At 28.4% G+C, this 22,151-nt stretch overlaps 1 protein-coding gene across 3 annotated transcripts; it reads left to right on the forward strand.

Annotated features, from left to right (window-relative positions):
* The first annotated feature begins 639 nt into the window (after positions 1–639).
* On the forward strand, positions 640–20,278 carry LOC149056327 (uncharacterized). Of its 3 annotated transcripts, XM_089227721.1 has the most exons (5): positions 640–837; positions 1,934–1,985; positions 4,522–4,661; positions 8,686–8,923; positions 19,642–20,278. In XM_089227721.1, exons 3-4 carry the CDS (start codon positions 4,539–4,541, stop codon positions 8,902–8,904), a joined length of 342 nt encoding a protein of 113 aa, XP_089083847.1. In that variant the 5' UTR covers positions 640–837; positions 1,934–1,985; positions 4,522–4,538; the 3' UTR covers positions 8,905–8,923; positions 19,642–20,278. The 3 variants fall into 3 exon arrangements, 2 of the variants coding, with proteins under 2 accessions (XP_089083847.1, XP_089083848.1); XM_089227722.1 differs by lacking the exon at positions 1,934–1,985; XR_016191750.1 differs by lacking the exons at positions 1,934–1,985; positions 4,522–4,661.
* Positions 20,279–22,151: the final 1,873 nt, after the last annotated feature.

Consider the following 22,151-nt stretch of genomic DNA (forward strand, 5'->3'; position numbering starts at 1 on the left):
AAACGGAGACAATAACACATACGGGTACGACGTCCTCTTAAGGAGTTTTACTAAGAAACTGGCCACTGTGTACGTTTTATTATTTATGCAATCACTGCAAGATTTTGTTAGCCACCACTATTATCATTTATGTAAGAATTATTGTAAAATTCGAAAAATCTGACGACATTGTACAAAATAAAAACGAATGAGCTTACATGATTTACATCAAAACTATACCATCGCGACACGTAGTCACTTATGTATAAAAACATATTATTATTATATTTTGGTTTCAACACCCACTACACAATGATATGAATTTTATATTTGACGCTGTTTGCGCCATCATAACGACGTTATAATATATAATTGAAACACACGTCTACGTCTTCGACGGCGGTGGCGACGTGTAAGTGTACCTAGTTTAAGGATTATGCGGCGACCGGAAGCACGTCGTCGTGACGTGTGGATATGACCTATACGCGCGCACACTTAGTCGGCCGACGGGCGGATTACGTGAGTTCTCTTTGCTCACCCCGTTTTACACCGTCGTCGACAGTATTATAATATTATGATATCCTATCGTACAATATGCAGCAGGCTGTGGCGGAGGGACCGTCGGGAATTGCGTGTAGGATTACACTCGACCGGGCCGTGTCGGTGTGCGCGTCGCGTGTGTTCGAACCCGCACACAGTTCTCTCGTTGTTGGCGACAGATAATCTACGGCCGTATACGATATTATTTATGTAAGTAACCAGCTACACCGATGTGGCACAAATCGCAGGGGACCTGGGGCAACTCGGTCGGTACGTCGGGTTCGTATAAGACCACAGCACCGCGCGATCCAACTCTATGTATGTATATATTTAATTGTAGCGTCTGTCATGAATATAACAATACGATATAATCGTATTGAATAATTCGCCTTAGAATATTCTCAGTAAACGTTAGCAAATGTGCTTATAATATTATTGTTACAGGAAACTATATTTATATATAATATGTTTAATTCTATACGCCAGGCATGCCAGTGTTTCTCAACCACTTTGGGACGCCAATTTATTATTTTGAAAGTCGAACAAACATATTTTTTAATATTAAATAATAAATTATAATATAATGCAACAGTATTGATAGGTATCTAAATATTTACAAAGATTTAAAGCAACGCATACTTTAACTTCAGCTTACTATTATTAGAATATCTATATTTAACTAAATAAATTGAAAGCTAAATGTTATTATTGAAATATAGATGCCCATAAATACTGTAGTTTTGGTCTTGTTAGGAGCATATTATTAGCCTATTAACTTTAATTTAAAAAATGATCGAGCTAAAAATTGGGTGAATACCTTGTGACACATATTACTTACAAAACTTGATAATCATTAAAACCACTGCATATACGTATCATACTATTTTACTTTTTCATTAAGTAATTTTTCATTTTTAGTAATAATTTACAAAATTGCATTAAAAACAAACTATAAAATTTTAAAATCGAAAAATAGTCACTTGTATAAATGTGGTGATCAAAATTGTGGTGGTCAAATATGGTAGTTTATAGACCTTAATATTAAATTATTAACCCAGACGCCCAAGTTAAAAGATATTTAATCGATTAAATTAGTTTGGTTATTTTATCAATCTTGATCACCCTCAATTTTTTTACTGCCCAAGTTGAAAAGTATCATAGTACAATATACGCATATAATAGTAATATTATATTATTTAACTAGCAATTTTTATGAATAATCCCATCAAGTTTTAATAAATATGTTTCTTGAAAATTTGAATGGTTTAAGATATTTAATATAATTAATATAGATAGGTACCTGGAATTTCCTTCATATGTTTATAGATTTATGACGATTGATAACCAATAATTTTATTACATTATACCATTATAATGTTTTTATATTTATTTTTTATTGTTAATGATTGTTAAGGTATCGACGTCAGTGGTTATTAACTATGAATAATTCAAGAAATAAATGAAAGGTAAAAACAATGTTACTGTTTTAAGATTAAGTTTGGTGTGTAAAGAAAATGTACACAGATATTGCTTAGGTATATTGTAGCACTGGTATCACTGGTGAACGTGGATTATTGAAGATTTTATGTTCCAACGTTTCTGGAAAATCGATCTTCATATGTGATTGATTAAAAAACATGCATTAAATACGTCCCAATCTGGTGTCGGAGGTGTACTTAAAAGGCAGGAGTAAAATTTTAAATTATTTATGTTCATAGAGCATATCATCTTCAACTGTGTCGTTATAAATTGTTGGTCTCTTGAGCTAAAGATCATACGATTATTGTTTTTGAATTCTCACAGGAATTCAACATAATCGTATTTTGTATAAACGGTTTAGTTCTGGTAGAGATAAAAATTAGATTGATTGATTTCCTGCACATTTTCAATTGAATCAGAGCATTTTTTAATAGCCTGTCGAAAATCTAATTATTCTCCGATCAAAAGTAGGTACTTTAATCACGTTATAAATAACTCCCCAGCAATAGTATATTCGACTTTTTTTGTCTTGCGAGTACCTACTACACTTGTAATTGGAAAACCATAGTAGATATTATAAATTTATAATTATTATGAAAATAATCTATGCTATGACTTTATTGATTTATTTTAATTTTTTTTTTTATTTAGCATTAAAAATTTGACCTCGATTTAATTATGCCTGTGTATTGCATATTTGTTTATAAATGTATTGTGTAGTTTTAACTATGATTTTAAAATGTACCTAGGTACCTACCTGATTCAGATTTTTATAACATCATGTTGGTTTTAGTTTTGAGATGACAAAAAAATTATTCAAAAATCTATAACCATCTGTCAAAAAACTTGAAAATGATTTATTAGTTGTGCACCGAATGATTTAAAATCAGAAAATGTAATGTTTTAACGATTTTTCATATTTCAATATACTCTATTATAGTTCACTCCACAATATTATACACGAAAGATATGTAAAATAATTTTAAAAACGACGTTTTATGCAGCGTACGGAAAATGTTATAGATACATTTCAAATAAGTAATGACAAAGCTATAGTTTTAAAATGAATAATATTTGCATTAATATAGATAAAACTTTTGAATCTTTACACGAGTATAATTTTAGAATAAATTCACAATTACAATTTACCTTAGTAATATTGTTCCGACAATCATGATTATTTTACAGCGGAATTAGTTAAAATGAATTTGGTTAAAAATAATAATTTGACCTAAAAAACAATATAATTAGTTCATCTAAGAAATTATGACTTTTTTGATGCAATAGTTATGAGTTTAGATAATATTAGGTATGTACAACAGTGCATAATTTTTAGACATAATAAAATGTAATCTACAACGTTACATTGTCTTCGTCGTGGGATGAAAATAATAAACTTCTATAGTGCAATATAATTTTGTTGTATATTTCATGTCCTCTTGGTTTATAACTATTTAATTTTTCTTTACAAAAATCTTTAATTGTTATATTTTACTTAGGAATTCAAACGCATAACTTACTGGGTAAAACTACTATATAGATAAATGTAGGTGTATTAAGCATAATAATGTTTTTTTAATAAATAAATAATATTATGGCCTTAATACGAATAAACTACGATTAAAATAATTTCAATATGTAAGACGTGATTTTTTTTTTGTTGCAAGCGGATATTTTGTACGGTGAAAATAAATGAGTAAAAATCGATCGCGAATACTTTTTACGGTGATATTTAATTGGTAAAAATAGATCGTCGACACTTCGTACGGTATAAATAAACCAGGAAATATATTTTACAAGACAAGATAAAATCAAATTGTTCAAAAATTTTACATAGTGAATCGTGATCACATTTGGTGACACAGTAGATCAGTAAAATATATTGTATACACTCTTAAATATACCATCGAACCAAACTACAAAACTAAATCCAAAAATGTGTTCAAAGCTGACTTGTACGAGTAAGGTACTATAATTACAAACCTTTATAAACCGACAAGTTATAACTTATAACTCATTGTCGTATACGCCGTTTATAGACGTACACAAAAGTTGAACAAATAATAAATTAAGAGCACTTTATTTAGACACGGCGTCCAATGACAACCTAGTCATATGGTTACCACACTCTGACTATAATAACTCAGCTTCTGATGTACATTATTTAAACACGTGCAATAATTTAAAAGGTTTAACACTTAATTAAAAATTTTGTCCAACGGTGTCACAGTGATCGTATCAAGCGATGCCTCATTTTCCTGTTAGAAATATTCCCTATATAATATTATGTGTTAGTGTTTAACCTAGTTCTATTTTGCTACAAGTGCTAAAAACTTACTGACTAAGACTTACTACTAAATATTGTTACTTATCACATATATGTTTACTTTACCTAGTTAACAGTTTTCTATTAATAATGTTTATATACATATATATATATATTAAGTATATATATATACAGTATTATAAATCATATTATTTTAATATTTATCATTTTCTTAAATATTTTTATTTATGTCATAGTATAAATTATTTACAAAATGGACTATAACCACCATTTGAGTGATACAACATTAAAGCTGAAAATCTTGCACCAATCGACAATCAATATGAAAAGCCGAGCTATTAATTATAGAAAATCAAAAAATCAAATTCTTCTCTCTGTAAGTCATGAAAAAAGTTCCAACTGGATTTGAAAAAATTCACAAAGCACGAATTTATTATAATAAAAAATTTTTTTCTATACCTGAAATACTACAAATTTGTCATTGGTTTTAATTTTTTCTAAGTGACCGTACAAAGTGTCATACAACCTTTGTTTGTTATTCCATAATGTCATTATAATTGTGCGGGGAGACAATTAAATTAAAAAAAAAAAAATCAATTTACCAAATATGCTGAGGGGTGGCCATTGAAATGCTTTATTTTATAATAATTATGATCAGGTTTGGGAGTTATTGTAATTCACGTCACTGACAGAGCAGCTCTATAAGACTTTTTGCCGATACCGTACAATATGCAGATTTAAAAAGCGACCCTTACAGTGTAATACTTAGAAACTTCAAACGCACATTGTCGGACTAAACTGCGTATTTTCGGCTGGTGGGTAGACAGGGTAAACCGTCTAAACTGTTGATTAAATAAAACATAAAATAAAAAATAGAAAATTGGACGTACCCACCGCCCCAACAATCTAATACACTTTTAATTCACGTCTTTCAAACACACACACGCACATTATATAGGATCAATTTATGCTCCAAAGGATACATTTTTAATTGGACCTGTGCGTATCCTTGATTAACGAGAACAATTTATTACGCACAGGCTCGGTTGACCAAAATTGTTTTGCTACAACACTGTCGGCTAGGTGGCCACATATATACAATGGCCATCCGAATGCGGTTGACAACATATACATATATATTATATATATATATATATATATATATAGGTATAATGTGTGTGTTCCAACCTTGGATTTGTTTTTCTATGTTATTCACTGTACCTCCTCCCCAGAATCCCCCACGCACCGCTCATGTTGGCTTTGAAGGGTAATACGAAATTAAAATAAATACATTTTTATAACACACACCCCCCTCCGATGTTTTTCGTTCGGTTTCGGTTGAACAGAACAACCCGTTAAATACCTTCACGGGACCTGCCAAATTTGGTTAACTGCAACCGAACACACCATGCGGTCATTAAATGAGAATTTTCCTCACCGCTCGCCCAATATAATGCCTTGTCATACATAGGAGTTAGGTTCTATATAATATACACCACTCTACTATAGAAATACTGCGCCCGGAAAACTTTTCTTTAGAATCATAATAAACTTTAAATCGATAAACTCAAACCCTATATAATAACATAATGCCTGCTTGCAGAAAGCATTAATAATATATTATAATAAGTAGATATACCGGCTCGAATGTTAATACATAATCTATACTTACGTAAAAATAGTCTAATCATCACGATGGGTACCACGTATATTGTTTTTAGTAAAACTGATATGTATATTGAATAATATTATTAAACGATAAACTTGAGTGATTTTAACACAAAAAACGTATAGTATAATCGTCAAACCAGTTATTTTTAATAAGAATACAATGATATGAATATATTATTTTTAATATATTAGGTGCCTATTAGTCTATAGTAGAACTGCGCAGTTATAACAATTAATCGGTTATATCGGTGATTTTACAATAGTTTAAAACACCAATTAATTGCTTTTACCATTAAATAGATTAATTGATCTATCAATAGTCAATTAATTTGAATAAATGATTATAAATTTCATAAATTATCATACGTTTATCAGTTTAATCAAGTTAAAATTGGAGCCGCTAAAATATACGTAGAAGGTATGACCTTAGCTGTGTCAAATTATTAAAATTTTGGTTATATTTTTCTTAGCAAATGGTTGTAACATTATAAAAAGAATTATGATATTGCAATTTTAGGTAGTCCAATACCTATAATCCTATTTTAAACAGATCCTTTGATTTTTTTTTTTTTTATATATACCTATGATATTACTTATATCTTAATAGTTTCTTATTTATTTTAGACTTTTTTTTTTTTTTAATGTTTTGTAATTAACAAATGTTACATAAACAATTGTTTTGTCATGTAATACCAGTTAACAGAGTATAATAAATAAAGGCAATAATAAAAATTGTAATTTTGACTATCCAATATCCATTATATTAGGGCATTATAATTCACTTCCATATTATTTGTTTTCAAATTAATCGGTTAATTAGCTCAATTGTTGAATAATGAAATTAATGTATTATTTAGATATCGATTATTGAATTAATCGATTAATCAAATCGGATATCCGATTAACCGGTAAAATCGGTTTAAACTTATAATTGATAATCGATTGTGTCAAATAATAATCACGCAGGCGTAGTCTATACTTCTATAGTAATGTAGACTTGTACATTGCACTGATGTCTTTAATTTTAAATGAACATTAGTATTTTAAAGTACGTACTGGTATGAAATATTATTTGAGCTTCACTTTTGATCGATTATAATTATGATTAATTAAACACACACAGTTAATGCACATCACACGTTTTGTCACATCGCTGTTATTTTACTAGTGTTTGGAAGGTTACTATACGTATTTTATATGAATTATGCAATATTATTTAAACAAACTAGTGATTATTTTATAGTAGTCGTCATCAGTAAAAAATAACAGTCGTGAAAACTATATTAAAATTAATAACCCAATCCTTCAAACAACCGGAAACTTCATTGACGTTATTATTATTTCCTTTTATATGTAACATAAAAACTCGAACACCATTCGTTCTTAGTTTGTGTACAACACAGCTCAGATTTAATCGTAAAAACTTGCTTTTATTAAAACCAAAATAATGTATAAACGTAAACAAAAATAATAATAAAAGTAGGTACCTATATATTTGATGCGCCATATTGTACTTCAGCGTAAGCGCACACTACGCTTGAAATATCATTCCTGAACATTATTAATACAAAATATATTACTCGAAAGTTGGGACGAACGTAATAATTTTATGACGTTAAAATATTTATGGCATAAAATGTTGTGTGATGCAGATTGAACTAAATGTCGGTAAACACTCACGTGACTTTAAAAATTTCCATTATGTAAACAGTTAAAAAGTCGTAACGTTGCCGTGCTTAATGAGCTAATATATTATTTTGTTTCTTTTGTCAAGCTACTCGCTCGCGTATTTGATGAAACACTATAATCAATTTTGACTTAATGGTAAAAACTTTTTTTCGTAGGTAGTATCGCATATCCACAAAACAGGAAATCACTGATAACACGCACGTTTGTTAAACATACCTATTATAATGATGAAATTGTAACAATGTTTTAAAAGAGAATAAGTAAAAAAATCGGTAGGTACTAAATAGTTTGTTCAGGTATCGCACTACCACCAACGGCTGCAAAAAAGTATTTTTTTTTTTTTTTTTAATTATCCCGCTGCAACTAAGGCCATTGGGAAGGGGGTAGTACTGTAGGTTGTTATGGAACTGTAGGTTGGTTTTACACGTGGTTGAGAGTTTTGGCAGAATTTCTATTGGGGCACCCGTAGGTTTCTGCCATACCCCGGAGTGGGAGATGGCGGCACTTGTTCTCCGGACACCGTGATTTGCCCGGAGAAAAATGACGCCTGATGGTCGAGGATCGAACCCGGTCCGGCTGAGCTACAGCCGACGTAAAAAAGTATTATATTTCTACCAAATCTAATCTATGTTATCATAGATCGTCCCATAAACCCATTAATATTCACGATCATATGGTTTAAATAATATTATAAAACGTGAATTAATATATTATTTTGATATCGATCTATATAACAATACAACGTATTAGATATTTGTGTGTCTTGATTTTTTCGTTAACTCACTTATGTTATAATTAGTATTATTTTAATAGAACTAAATCAACCTTCTCGTATTTTGACAGATAAAATTAAATCCGTCAAATAATTATAATAGAAATATTAACCAATAGTTATGTACGTACTAATACCTACCTACCCGATTGTGGAAAAATAGTTTTTTTAAGGGGTGGTAAACTGACTTACTATAAACAATTACTTCAATTATCACTAGATAAACTACAAATATTATTTTATAAAGTTTTGTTTGTGATGGTTTTAGGTGAAAGAAAAGGCGATGGACGAGTGTAGACAATGGATTTGTTTTAGTTGCATACAAAAGGATGGGGAGGAAAACGTTTCGAATAAACAAACATTTCAAGAATCGTTGTGCGAAATTCCGAGTACAACCCACTTTAAAGGATCGGCATCAACTCCAGTTGAACGTTTTAATTGCACAAAGCCCTGTCATACAAAATATACATCCCTCTATAAGTTATAACACGCGTGCACGTTATATTGTAAATATTTATCTTATATATTATTATTATTATTATTATTATTATTATAAAAACGCTGTGCTGTAATATCATATCTCTTCAAAAACGGTTTCTCGGTCGGTTAAATTTAATTAAAACCACCTACATGGTTAGGTGGTCCACATAATCTCACACGGCAGTCTTGGTACAGCTTCTGTTTGGTCGTTTGTATTGTTCGACGAAATTCCGAATTTTACGCAAACAACGCTCGTAAAACTCGCTGATGGCGTTTGTGGTATCATACATACTAATCGATAAGCGTATATTATGAATGCTTGTGTTAGTACTTACGAATACAATATATATATATATATATTGTATGTAATATATATGTATGTATATATAATTTGTGTCATGTTTAGAGAGAGATGGAAAAAGAAATAGAGAGAGAAAAAGAAAATTATACTCTGCCTCACCACGGCTTGAGGGTTAATCAGTCACGCTGAACGGAAAACAAAAAAAAAACCGTTTGACCATCTCGATGAGAAGAGAAAGCTGGAAACTTTGACCATTCCAAGAAAAAACTGTGAAGTGAATATATATATATATCGAATTTCGATTGAATTCGACATCATAACAGTGTTTAACAAGGCGTATTTATCGGCAATAGCGGTCATCCGATCGGTCATTTCTCTATTATATCGGTGTCAAACAAGGGTATCAAAGGCACACGACAAATTATTCTTTATTTACCACTTATTATCCCAATTACCACTCAGTTTCGTTCCGATCATTGGTCTTCTAAGTTGAGGTGTACCTGCTCGGAGGGAAAAGTTCAACGTTACGGCTCAATGCTCTTTTACTTTTACACACTTACCACAGAAAAAAAAACAGATCTGACCGTTGTCAGACACAATATCTCTGTGTGTTTGGTACGACAATTTACGAGCTTGAGATGTACACTGCAATAGTTAAACCGTTCGCATTTAAAATACCACAACTTCAGGAAAACTTTCCTGTATATATGGAATGAAATGTCTTGAAAATACTATAATACATGTTAATATAATAATATTACGTGCAAAATATATCATTACATCCGAATATTAGACAATACTATTATTGTTACTTTTTTAATTGTATAAAATATATTCATTGTGGAAACGCTTATTTTGATTAAGAAGATATAAGAACACGATTCGTTTGTTCTATTTGACTACTTCATAAATTTCCAATCAGTAGAATTAATTTTGTGTTGTAAGCTATTATATTTAATTTATAATTTATTGGAGTATATTTACAAACTATAGAATTTAATAGTAAAATAATTGTAACCTAGAGCACCTCATTTACTATAATGTATTTTAATTTTGAATTTAGTTATAGATAGGTAATATATTTTAATAGTGATTACTAAAATACCAATAAATTGCTTTAAAATTAGAAATATATATCAATGAAATTCAAAAATAAGGTGACCCAGATAATTATAATCGGGTAATTTTTATAACAGATCAGTTAACTTTAATATTTTTGAAGACTACACTCTATTGTTTCTACTGAAAGCAATACTTGGTATGACGTAGCAATTAAGTCAAAGATAGAAGAAAACTATAGTACTGAAATCCTTTTAACTACAACATAATATATTTCATTCAAATTGTAATAGTAATATCATGTAAGACACGTATGAACAAACCGGAGATATAATATAAATGTACACTATAATCCTATTTACAACGGATTCTATTCTTTTATGTAATTATTTTCCTTAAACACCACACAATTATTAGATTATCATATAAAGATCATACAATATCATGTAAAAATATTACAACAATATAATCAATGAGTATTAAGTTTTTTAGATTTAAATACTGAATAGAAAATAAAATACTGTAGCTAATTAAATAATTATTCCTTACGTAGAACAATTATGCATTAAAACTGGAGTAAACTGCGTCGCGTCGTTTTAAATAAACATGTCAGATATAAAATATTCTACGATATCTTACACAGTGATAATTTGTGATATTAACCTTAACTGACCTAGCGAGGTTAATCCCTCGTTAAACAAGAATCGTCGATGTATAACTTTGTTATTTTTCCTTCTGACTTTTAAATATTTAAGATTTTAAAATCCAATAATTTAATTTTTCTTAATTAAGAAACTCTTCAAAGAGCTCAATTTTCGTAGTGGTATTTACGATGAGTTGTCAAAAGTCTTCAAATTTCCAGACTATTGAGTCATAGATACTCAGAAATGAACATACGTTACGTATGTGGCTAACGTAACTAGCCATGATACATGCAATACCCACATTTGATTTAATTGTAAGCATAAAATCAGAAGTTGGGTTAAAGATTATTTCTAGTTAGTAGTTAGGTACTAATATTATGATGATTATTTATTATGAAACAATAAAATGTGTAAAAATAAAAATAGTCGATTTTTTGCTTAGGACATACAATTGAATGCGATTTATTTGAAAATTTAATGTACTACTCCGTAATGTATTCAAATTATTGAATAACCAATTATAACTCCCTTTTTTTTTAATGAAGCTAGTGGTCAAACTTACATAAAATGAATATAGTTGTACTATAATTAATATCATAATCGTATTACTTTATACACATAATGGTGTCATAATTCCGTGATTGATGAAACATTTAGTTGAAAAAACTTAATATTTTATCAAATAAAATAATAACCATAATTACCATGGTCAAAGGATATAAATGATCGATATAATGTCACAATTATTTTTTTGTTTAAATCCGTTTATATTATAATATTTACAAATCAAATTAAAATAATAAGTTTTTTTTTTTTAAATTATTATCAAAGAAGTATTAAATTATATAATATAAATATTAAATAATAATGTAACTGACCTATGTTTAACATCGAAATACAAAAAATATATTTAAATATTTTATGTAAACACTAAAGATAATCCTGTTTTTTTTTTTAATACAACACTTATAATAATATAGCTTCGAAGTTTAAAACATATTTATTATATTTCTATCGAATAATTACGGTTTCGTGTAGATAATTTGAATAATCAATGTTACATTTTGTTTTAAATTCTCTGAAAATAAATGCATATTTAATTTATTTATCTTATTAGTAGCATAGTTATTATAATTATAAAGTATAATTTTCATGCAAATCGTGAAGTATGCATTTCATTTTCTTAAGTTTTATACGGATGAAAAAAATAACGTCAATTTCAAAAATTTATGAATAAATTAACACTAAAAATATTAATTATTTTTTTTTTGTTACTCACATTTATTATCAACTTAGAGTTTTTATTTTTTCAATGTATTTTTGTAATAATACGAGTATAACAATAAATCGTGGCATAGAAAACGTGAATATTATGATACTGTGAGATTTTTTTCCACATTGAAGTTCAATTATTTCGTAAAGTCGGTGTATACTTTGCAGAAAAAAAATTAAAGATGCATTGGTTTTAACATCTTATTATTACTGTTTTTTTCCACCCTTCATGTTGAGAAACCAAGTTTTAACTTTTTACTAAACATTCATTATGTTCAGTACGTGGTCGATTTAAAACGTTGCAATTGTGAGTACTTATATCAAATTCTTCGAATGAATGTGTTTATAAAAGTGTTAAACGTTTTTCAAAGTAACATGAGTGTTTACTGTTATAAGAATCATCTTATACAATATATTATTTTGTATTTTATTGTTGATTACAAGACTCAACACGTAACGCTTTAAGGTGGATAAAATAATATATTTTTGTTCATTTCAAATCTTTTCGCCACTAAAAGTTTACTGTAAACAACTATTTTAAAGACCATAAGATAAAATATGTCTTTTAGACGAACAATGATCAATCAAAATTTTAATATAATATTACGGAGCTTAATGTGGCGTCGTGATGATCTACTGTCGTTAATGTGTGCTGTTGTCGAGCATCATATCCGACTTCACTAGCTCCTTGATGCGTGACCACCCGGATCTTTTATCGACGAATCCTCACCACACACACAATCGTGTTGCTCAAATGCTAGTGGTCATAGTGGCTGATACTTCAAAAATATATATCATAACTATAAAAAGAACTATTACATTACTATAGGATAATTACTAATAATCAATCTTATAATAACCAACTCAATCTCATACAATTTTATGTATTATAAATAATATCGTTTTTAGTTTGAATACTTTTCGACCGACAACCAATTTATTAATAAAAATTATTAATTATATTACGTACTTACTCCGTAATTGTGTATGGATTATCTGTGAAAATAAATTATTCATTCCGTACCTACCTACTTATTTTATAATAAAAAGTTAATGGATGTTGTGGTAATTGCTTTGCTATGGAATATCGTTAACCCACGTGGCACTTAATAAATAACAATATAAAATTATAAAATACAATAATAAACCTTATTATATTGATTATCAACTATATCAATTTTTTTAAAGTGTATTAGAGTAACTCACACAGGGTGAATAAAAATTAGGCGACAATTGATATTCCATCATTCATGACACGATAAGGATACATTTTTGTTACGTTGTTGTGTAAAATTATTATAATATTGCACAATTTGTACGAGATGGAGTTATTAAAACTTAAGATCGCTTTCCAAGCATAATATAATATTCCGTATTTTATATTTTAAGCTGTCTCTATCTTCCTCTTTCCGTCCCAGTCATCCACACCCACAGTCATACTCTCTTACTATCTTTATCTCTCTCTATTTCTCCCTCATTCTCTTTCGCCCCCGCATTACACCATATCTACGTTTACGATAATTATTTAAGTGGAGTGTATAATTAAATTATAATATTGTAATTTATGTACTATCAGCTTTTATTTGACTTAGGGCTTGTGTACTGCACAAGTAAGCATGGTTTTATGTATGTGCAAGCTTAATTTTCAACGATGATCTAAGAACCGCAATAAAATTATACACATTTCCGCACCTGCTGCAATTAACTCATGAATGACCATGTTTTCAATCAATAAGTGCTTTAATATACGACTACTTTTTCACCTTGATTATTGATGTATTTGGTATCGTTAAATTATTAATATAAAATAAGTCATGGACCTAACAGAGGCCCATAGCTACAGCCTATACAGGGTGATTGATTTATCATAAACACTCATTATTTCAAAAAGTATTGACTTTTTTCAAAATATTTTTTTTACATGGTTTCAAGTTGTTAAAAAACCAACGTTTTTATTAAAAAATTATATTTTTAAATAAAAAGGTATAACAAGGTTTGTGAATTTTAAATTTCAGAAATATAGAATGCTAAATAGAAATATGTATTATTTTTCTTGTTGCGAGAGAAGCTCTCTTGTACTGACATATCTCTCATTCTGATAAATAATATTATTTTTTATGTATAGTAGAATGAGTTATCCATTGAATAATTAATAACTAGGTATATTTGGGAGTTTTTGTAAATAAACTTTCAGAAAGGGTCGGCCACAAATATACGTAATCACAATCTGATAGCCCGCTGCAGTACCTATATTAATTATAATTTATAATAAAACAAATACGTTTATCTTACATATAATATTTACTATGCACATTTATATTGAATAACATTTTTAAATAGAGAGTTCTTCTTATATATTTGTTTTATCTCGTAATGGAGTGTAATATACTCAAGGCTGTAGCCCAGGGGTTTTAAGGATCAGACCCTTCAACCCTGAAATATTTTATGGAAACATTATTGAGCTCATCTAAGTTTTAAAATTTGTTAGTTGAAAAAAAATTATACTCTACTTCCTTTCCCTCTCCCCTCTCCAAAAAAAATGGCGGGTTATAGATTTTTGTACAACACTTATTTTTAATATATGATAACATGTGTCAATGTTGCCGCACTGTTTGGAAGTAGAACATAAGATTATTAATATGCCGTCAACATAATAATACTATTATACCTAATAATTATGATCAATTGGAATGCATTATTTTTATGTCTGTTATGTGCATAACTTACGATAATTTTTAGGCTCCCAATTTGTATTATATCCTATGATATACCCAAATACACCAACAACACGAATACCTGCGTGTTGTGAAACTCAGAAGGGAATATTCACGTCGTGTAAAAGTTATAGTTACCGCGCTGCGCATGCCAAAAAACTTACCATACCGGAATGAAACGTCATTTGTCTACAAAAAAATAGTGAGCTCGAAGGAGTTTGGTGTTTGCCAGTTTGGTTTTCAGAATTTTACAAAACTTTCCGATGTCTTATTTCCATTGTAAAGTGACTCGAAGAGTGACTGTGTGTGTCAGACCCCAAGTCTATGTAAATATTGTACGTGTTCATATTTTTTGTTATTTAAAATGTTTTCATACATCAAATAATAGTAATAATAATAATATAAGTTAAAGAAACATATTCACAGGTAAAAGATGAATTTTCACGTTTTATGATGTACAGAAAAGTGAGTGTAAGTTATTACCGTCCACATCTCGATCGTAATAATCTAGTAATATAATTTCAATTATAAGTATGAATAAGTTAAAATTGAATTTTCAATCGACATGTTTTTGTAATAGATTCCAAAACAGGGTAACATTTATTTTAGTAATAATTTGTTATATTACGTATGTAAAATATTTGTTTGTATTTATTGTAATTTATGAATTTAATGTATTATTCAATTATTACATATTACAAATTAAAATTATCATTTCTTTAAATTTATTCAGTAGATACGTACCACATTTTATTATACTTGCCATACCTATACATATTTGATGTGTACATAATGAATTATACAATTGTTCTGATTATCATAACTTATATTTCGTGAATTTGTGTTTTAAAAATAGAATGTGGATTATTTTATTTTTATTTTTGGATCTATTCGATTTTAATTACTATAAAAAGATAAAATTATAGCTGCCACTCCAATCCTGAGTATTACATAAATATATGTGTTTGTGTGCGCGCTCTAACACGTAAGAGAGAGAATGAGAATATCTGTGGTTGGTTCGTCCGTAAAATTACACAATGTACATAAGCACGTATAGGACGTTTCAAAAAAATGCATCGATTTTGAATGTCTAACTTTTTATTAAAAAATAGTACAGAAAAAGTAACCATATTTCATGAATCCATAAAATTATTTATAAATTTTCAATTTAGTCACCACTCGAAACACGAACTATATCGAGCAACTCCTTAAATCGTTTATACTCTCTATAATGGATAGGTTGTGCAGGTAACCAGGACCAGCATCACAATAAGCACCCCAAGATCAGTATACCTGATGACACTATATGTGACTTCATTCTGTGTGGCTATACGAAAGTTATTTTATTCGTTACATAGATGCCACTGGAGGAATTGAAGAATCAAGTAAGTAGGTCAAATCAAAACTGGAATTTGGGAACGTGTCACTGAATATTGCGAATATCATATCAATATTGTTCGTAATACTGCATTAGATGACCGCATATCAAAATTTGTAGGAATTTAAGGATTCATGAAATATATTTACTTTTTATCTATACCATTTCTCAATACACAGTTACGGTCGTTAAAAATCAGTGCATTATTTTTGAAGCGCTCTGTATTATTAATTAATAACACCACCGAACGCCAACGGACAACTGTGGAGGAGACTGTGGGCGTTAAACGATAAAATTACGTGAAAAAAACGACGGTAAAAATATATATTATTTTTCATTTAAGTAGCTTTTAAATTGCGTGAGTGTTTGTGGGTACATTTTTTACACATTACTGGGACGATGTTTGACATTTGTAGTTTGTCTCCACGCCGAGCGTGATGTGACACGCACTCGATGACACGTTTTTAATGAACGTAGGTGCAATATATTTTGTCACATTTTGGTACAGTTACCGTTTTATTAGACTGAATGTGCAATGCAGTTATTGTTTTTAGTCGATATTACAGCGATATTACATTCAAGCGATTGAAAAAAAAAACATGCGCTTTGTACCTGTACGTTACTTTCGCATACCTAATCCTATATCTAATAACAAATTGCAAACTCACTCTTGTATGCTTAAGCATCACTACCCTTATAATACTATGTTATGATGTATCTAATAAGTGGATTGTTTTTTGTTTTTTTACCATACAATGGATTACAAATCCAAGCGTGTTTAAAAATGTATCGATCATCTAAAAATTATTATTAATCAATAATAGTGTGTGTAATAATTATAGTGTGTGTGTGTGTGTTATATTCGACTTGTATGAATGTGTGAGAAAATACCTACCTATATTATATTTTATTACATTTAAATGATAGTATTTACAAGTTAATATAGAGCAATTAGTGTAATAGGTAGAGGTGTACATCAGGAACTGGATTCTTTTGATGGTTTTTTTTTTCTGTTCCACTTCGGTTCATAAAAAAAAATCTATTCTATTGCTAACATAAATTTTCAAAACTACGAAATAATGGTTCTGATTAATATTAGCAATAACTGACTCTTAAAAATGCATTATTTAAAAATATAATATTTGATATCTATTGTTTATTAGGTATTTAATGTGATACTGCAACAAGGCACGAGTTTAAATTATAATTATTTGTAGATATTTCATAAGACTCGTTCTAAAAATACTTATCTATTGTTCATTTATTCGTTTGAGTAATAAAAAAAAAATAATATATATATTTATTGCATGTGCCGATGTGCCACAATGCAAACCATATTACGTTCGTAGAAAAAATAATACAATTATCTGATTATTTGGAGTAAGAGATTAATATTAATATTGATAATCGCTTTAATTAATCTATAATTAGAATATATTATAATACATGATAAGCTTTGATCTGACCTCATAAACATATTATAATATGTGTAACAGAATGTCCTGACAATTGAAACAACTTAATATACTAATTAATATTCAATAATCGATTGTGTGCATTTTATAATTGTTAGACGCGTACGATATACATAATAAATTATTATTAATAATAAACTATACAATTGTTTTATCTATATTTTTTAATACAAGAAAAAAAAATGATATACTTAAATCTAATTTAAAAAAAATATATTTATGGTATAAACGATTATTTTAGTCGCGAAGATTATTTTTATAATTTTTCAAAATATAAATATTCTTTTTGGGAATCTGCAAAAATCACTGAATCTTAAAATGTTTACTATCCACATAATTTTTATATTTTTTTGTTTTTTCATATGTTTAACTGATATGAATTTAATATTTTTCATTTCTCAGATGTTTGCGTTTCGCCCAATTTAAAAATAAATACTTACATTTGCATACAATATAATATATTAGCCATTAGGGTTATGAAAAATACACTCTTGTGTCTATACAGTCAATTTAAACGAAATGTCTAACTATTTCTTAGAACTGAAAAAAATCAGAAGTATCAAAAAAATTCATGTTTATTTAAATGGATTCTGTTGAAACTTTCGATTCTTAAACCTTTCAGTCTCTGATTCTGATACATTCTTATATAGGTACATACTATTATATTGATATTTAAACTTGTAACCATGTTGATGTGTAACAGTAAATTTGACTGTTGTTATGGTTAGTTTTTAGATTATAAATTTAATAAATTGAGTGGTTATTTAAATCGTGTGTGTATTATTAAGCACCTATAGAATTATCATTCAAAAATAGTTGTTGTATCATTTATAATTTTTTATCATATGTTATATATATATATATATATACAGAGGTGGTTTGAATGTATTATATTTAGTGGTGCAAGAAAACATATAGACACCCCCCCCCCCCCATCATAATAGAAATTACAAATAAATATTTTTTAATAAGTTTATAGTTTATAATTATAAGGCCCTTATATTCTTAACTCAACGCTTTCAATAGTTTCAGCCACGATTATCATTTATCATATGTCATTGATTAGGTACTTTATTACTTTTTGCATTTATTGAACATTAAAATTAAACATTGCGGTTAGCACATACTCAACCAAGACCACCCACCCCCCTAACATTGGCGGTGCAGTGCACCAAAAATAGTATACTCAAACTGCCTCTGCATATATATATATATATATTATACTCAATATGTAAATATTATTTTACAATAAGCATATGTCATGGAGGAGACATGGATTGAGTGTCAGGAGATAAGAAGTCGTCCATTGGAGGCGCTTAAGGTTAGGATGTTAGGCTAGGATTTTAATGTGCTAGCAAGAGTGAGTATACAAGATATAGGGGAGGTAGAAGTATATACAATTTTAGATGAGTAGGTCACGACACCAGGCACGTATAAGAGGCCTTCTGGAATCACCAGAAATAGCGTTGGTGGATAGCTTCGGAAATCAGGTGATTACGATGGCTGTGAAACTTGGAGTGTGTGCGTTTGTAGAAAGTTTTTGCGAAGTTTCGGACTGTTGGATTGGCTAGATCTCTATTTAGAGTGTCGTTAGATACATAGTAAGGGGCTATGGTTATTTGGCGGAGGCATTTTGATTGGAAGACTTGGATTTTGTTTAAGTTGGACTTTTTGGCTGTACCCTATATTTGGATATCGTATGTCCAGATCAGTTTAAGTAACATTTATAATTTAAATCTTAAAAATTGTATACCTATATATCATAATATGATTTACTAAAAGTAGGATGATATAATGTGCACTTCTTGTTTTTGTGGTAGAAAAGGAATTTGTCTTTAAAATTATTTTTCCGCTGTAATTGTACGTAAAAAAATAAATCATTGGTTTTTTTTTTATTACAGCCTATTTTGTAAATACAAGTAATGGTGAGCGTGTTAGAAAACAAAAACAATATTGCATGCTGTTTCATAACTTGAATTATCATTTATCATTATTTAACTCATTGGATGTCTAAGCTAACGAGTACAAAATATCAATTTTGTTGTTTGTGGAATTTTTTGTTAATTAATATATTTTATTTATTTATTTATTTATTATTAATTTTTTATTTTTATTTTATAACTGTTAGCACAAAATTTTTCATATATTTATTGTCCTACCACCAAAATGTTTTTACACGATAAACTGAGTGTGTAAAATTTTGTGAATATCGTCTAAGAAATTGCATATTATATTACTTACCAAAAAGTATTTTACAATAATACTGTCGTTATTAAAACTGTATGAACGCAATAAATAGCTTAAGTTTTTCAGCCGTAGAAGATTGATAGCCAGGGATGTCAATGTATAATATTCAGTGTTACCACGATTTAAGGTAACACTAAATATGTCAGGTGGATGACCTTGTATTGCATTTGGGTTTTCGGGAGGTGATAAGGGAGTACTTAAATACATATTTTCAGATAAATTTTAAATTTTTAACACTATTGGTGTGCGTATGCCAAATACAACTTACATTTTTTTTTATGGAAACACTATTTTTTTTCTACATATTCAGATAGATTATGTTTTTTTAAACATTTTTGTATCAAAAGTATTTTTATTTCTACAAAACTGACCAAATTAGAGTAAGTCAAAATTTGAATTTATGCATAATACGTGTTTAATGCAATTTTCATTTATAACCACTGGAAATAATATAACTACTGTAATAGGATTACAATTTTGACTAATTTTATAGTGGAATTTCGTTTTATTTTATAATAGCTCTAATAACGATAAGATAATCAGATAATAATAATCAAATAATAAAAAAAGTGTGAAATAATTAAACATTTTTTTTTGGTGTAAGATTTTTCATAGACTGTATTAATTAAATGTATAACAAAATACTTATAATTATAATGGTAATAAATACAGGTTAGGTTAGTTACTAACTTAAAATGAATTTAACTAATTGATCGTATGCATTTTTCGAAGTTTTCGCCATTATTTTCTAAACATGATTCAAGTCATCTCAAAAATTCAGTAGAAATTGCCGCCTTGATTTGATTACAACAGATTACTAAACAAAAATCATCACATACTCGAGATACTCATTGTAGTGACCAACAATATAAATGAATAATTATTAGTAAACAGATAAAGTAAATTAATTAATTAATTAATTACCATTTATTTGGAACTTATATTATTACTTCCATTGGTTATAAATAAAAATTGCATTAGACACGTATTAAGCATAAATCCAAATTTTGATTTACTTTAACTTGGTCAGTTTTGTATATAGAAAATAACTTTTGATACAAAAAAGCTTTTAAAAATATAATCCATCTAAATATGTAGAAAAAAAAATAGTATTTTCATTTTAAAAAATGTAAGTTGTATTGCGCATAAGCACACCAATAGTGTTAATTTAATCTATAAATATATCTGTAAATATGTATTTAAGTACTCCCTATCATTTACCGAAAACCCAATTGCATTACAAGGTCATCTACTTGACATATTTAGTGTTACCTTAAATCGGGATCACAATGTATATATATATATGTATATATAAAATGTTACCGGAAATGTTGACATTTAGGAAATGATGACAGTTCCTAGGAAATGATGACAATTCCTAATAGTGGAAAGAAATGATATCATTGCCTAGTTCATGTTATCATTTCCTAACGATATCAGGTAAAGATGCCATATATATTTTTCTTAGATATTTTAATTTAATCTGTCACAATTATTAATTACCCTGCTATTGCACTGATAAATAATCAATGATAAATATTTAATAAAAAAATAATTTTTTTTTTTAATCTCTTTATTAAATTCACTTCGCATTTTATTCAAATCCATTTTAACGAAATAATACGTACTGCACTAAGAAGATAAACACACACTACTAAGCGGACCGTTTTGTATGGACAGGTAGGGACATTTTTTATAAAACACGTAAATGGTACATTAAAAATATTATACGATACTTATGTGATAGCCATGACATTTTCCAATCAACCATTTTAACGATATCAGTAATTAGGTACTCACCTAATATTTTTTTATAGAACACGGAAAATATTGACAGTAATGGCAGTATAATGGTTTTTAGCATCTCACCGTTCCGAGTTAGTTAATAGTTATCGTTATAAAAGCTTTACATTTTAAAGCCACTTAAAACTACCTACTCTAATATAAATAAATAAAATTATAAAATATGTATTTTTATCCAAGAAAAACACAAAAATATATAAATTAAAAATAGTACTATTTGATTCAGTAAAACACGAATAAAATGTGTACTTAGGTTAGCATTTAATTGAATAAATAGAAAAAAATATGCAATTCCATAAACATCCGAGCCCTAGTGATAACATTGCCTAAAAAAGTACGGAAATGATGATAATTCCTAGGT

Source organism: Diuraphis noxia, unplaced genomic scaffold (assembly GCF_037042655.1).
Source record: "Diuraphis noxia isolate RWA-SAM2 unplaced genomic scaffold, SU_Dnox_SAM2 contig0004, whole genome shotgun sequence".
Taxonomy (NCBI): domain Eukaryota; kingdom Metazoa; phylum Arthropoda; class Insecta; order Hemiptera; family Aphididae; genus Diuraphis; species Diuraphis noxia.

What these genes read in the sequence shown, in the direction of transcription:
- LOC149056327 (XM_089227721.1), top strand. Translation starts at nt 4,539, where the DNA reads ATGGACTATAACCACCATTTGAGTGATACAACATTAAAGCTGAAAATC. An exon ending in AAAATCAAATTCTTCTCTCT is followed by an intron (nt 4,662 to 8,685) that starts GTAAGTCATGAA and finishes TGATGGTTTTAG; the next exon opens with GTGAAAGAAAAGGCGATGGA.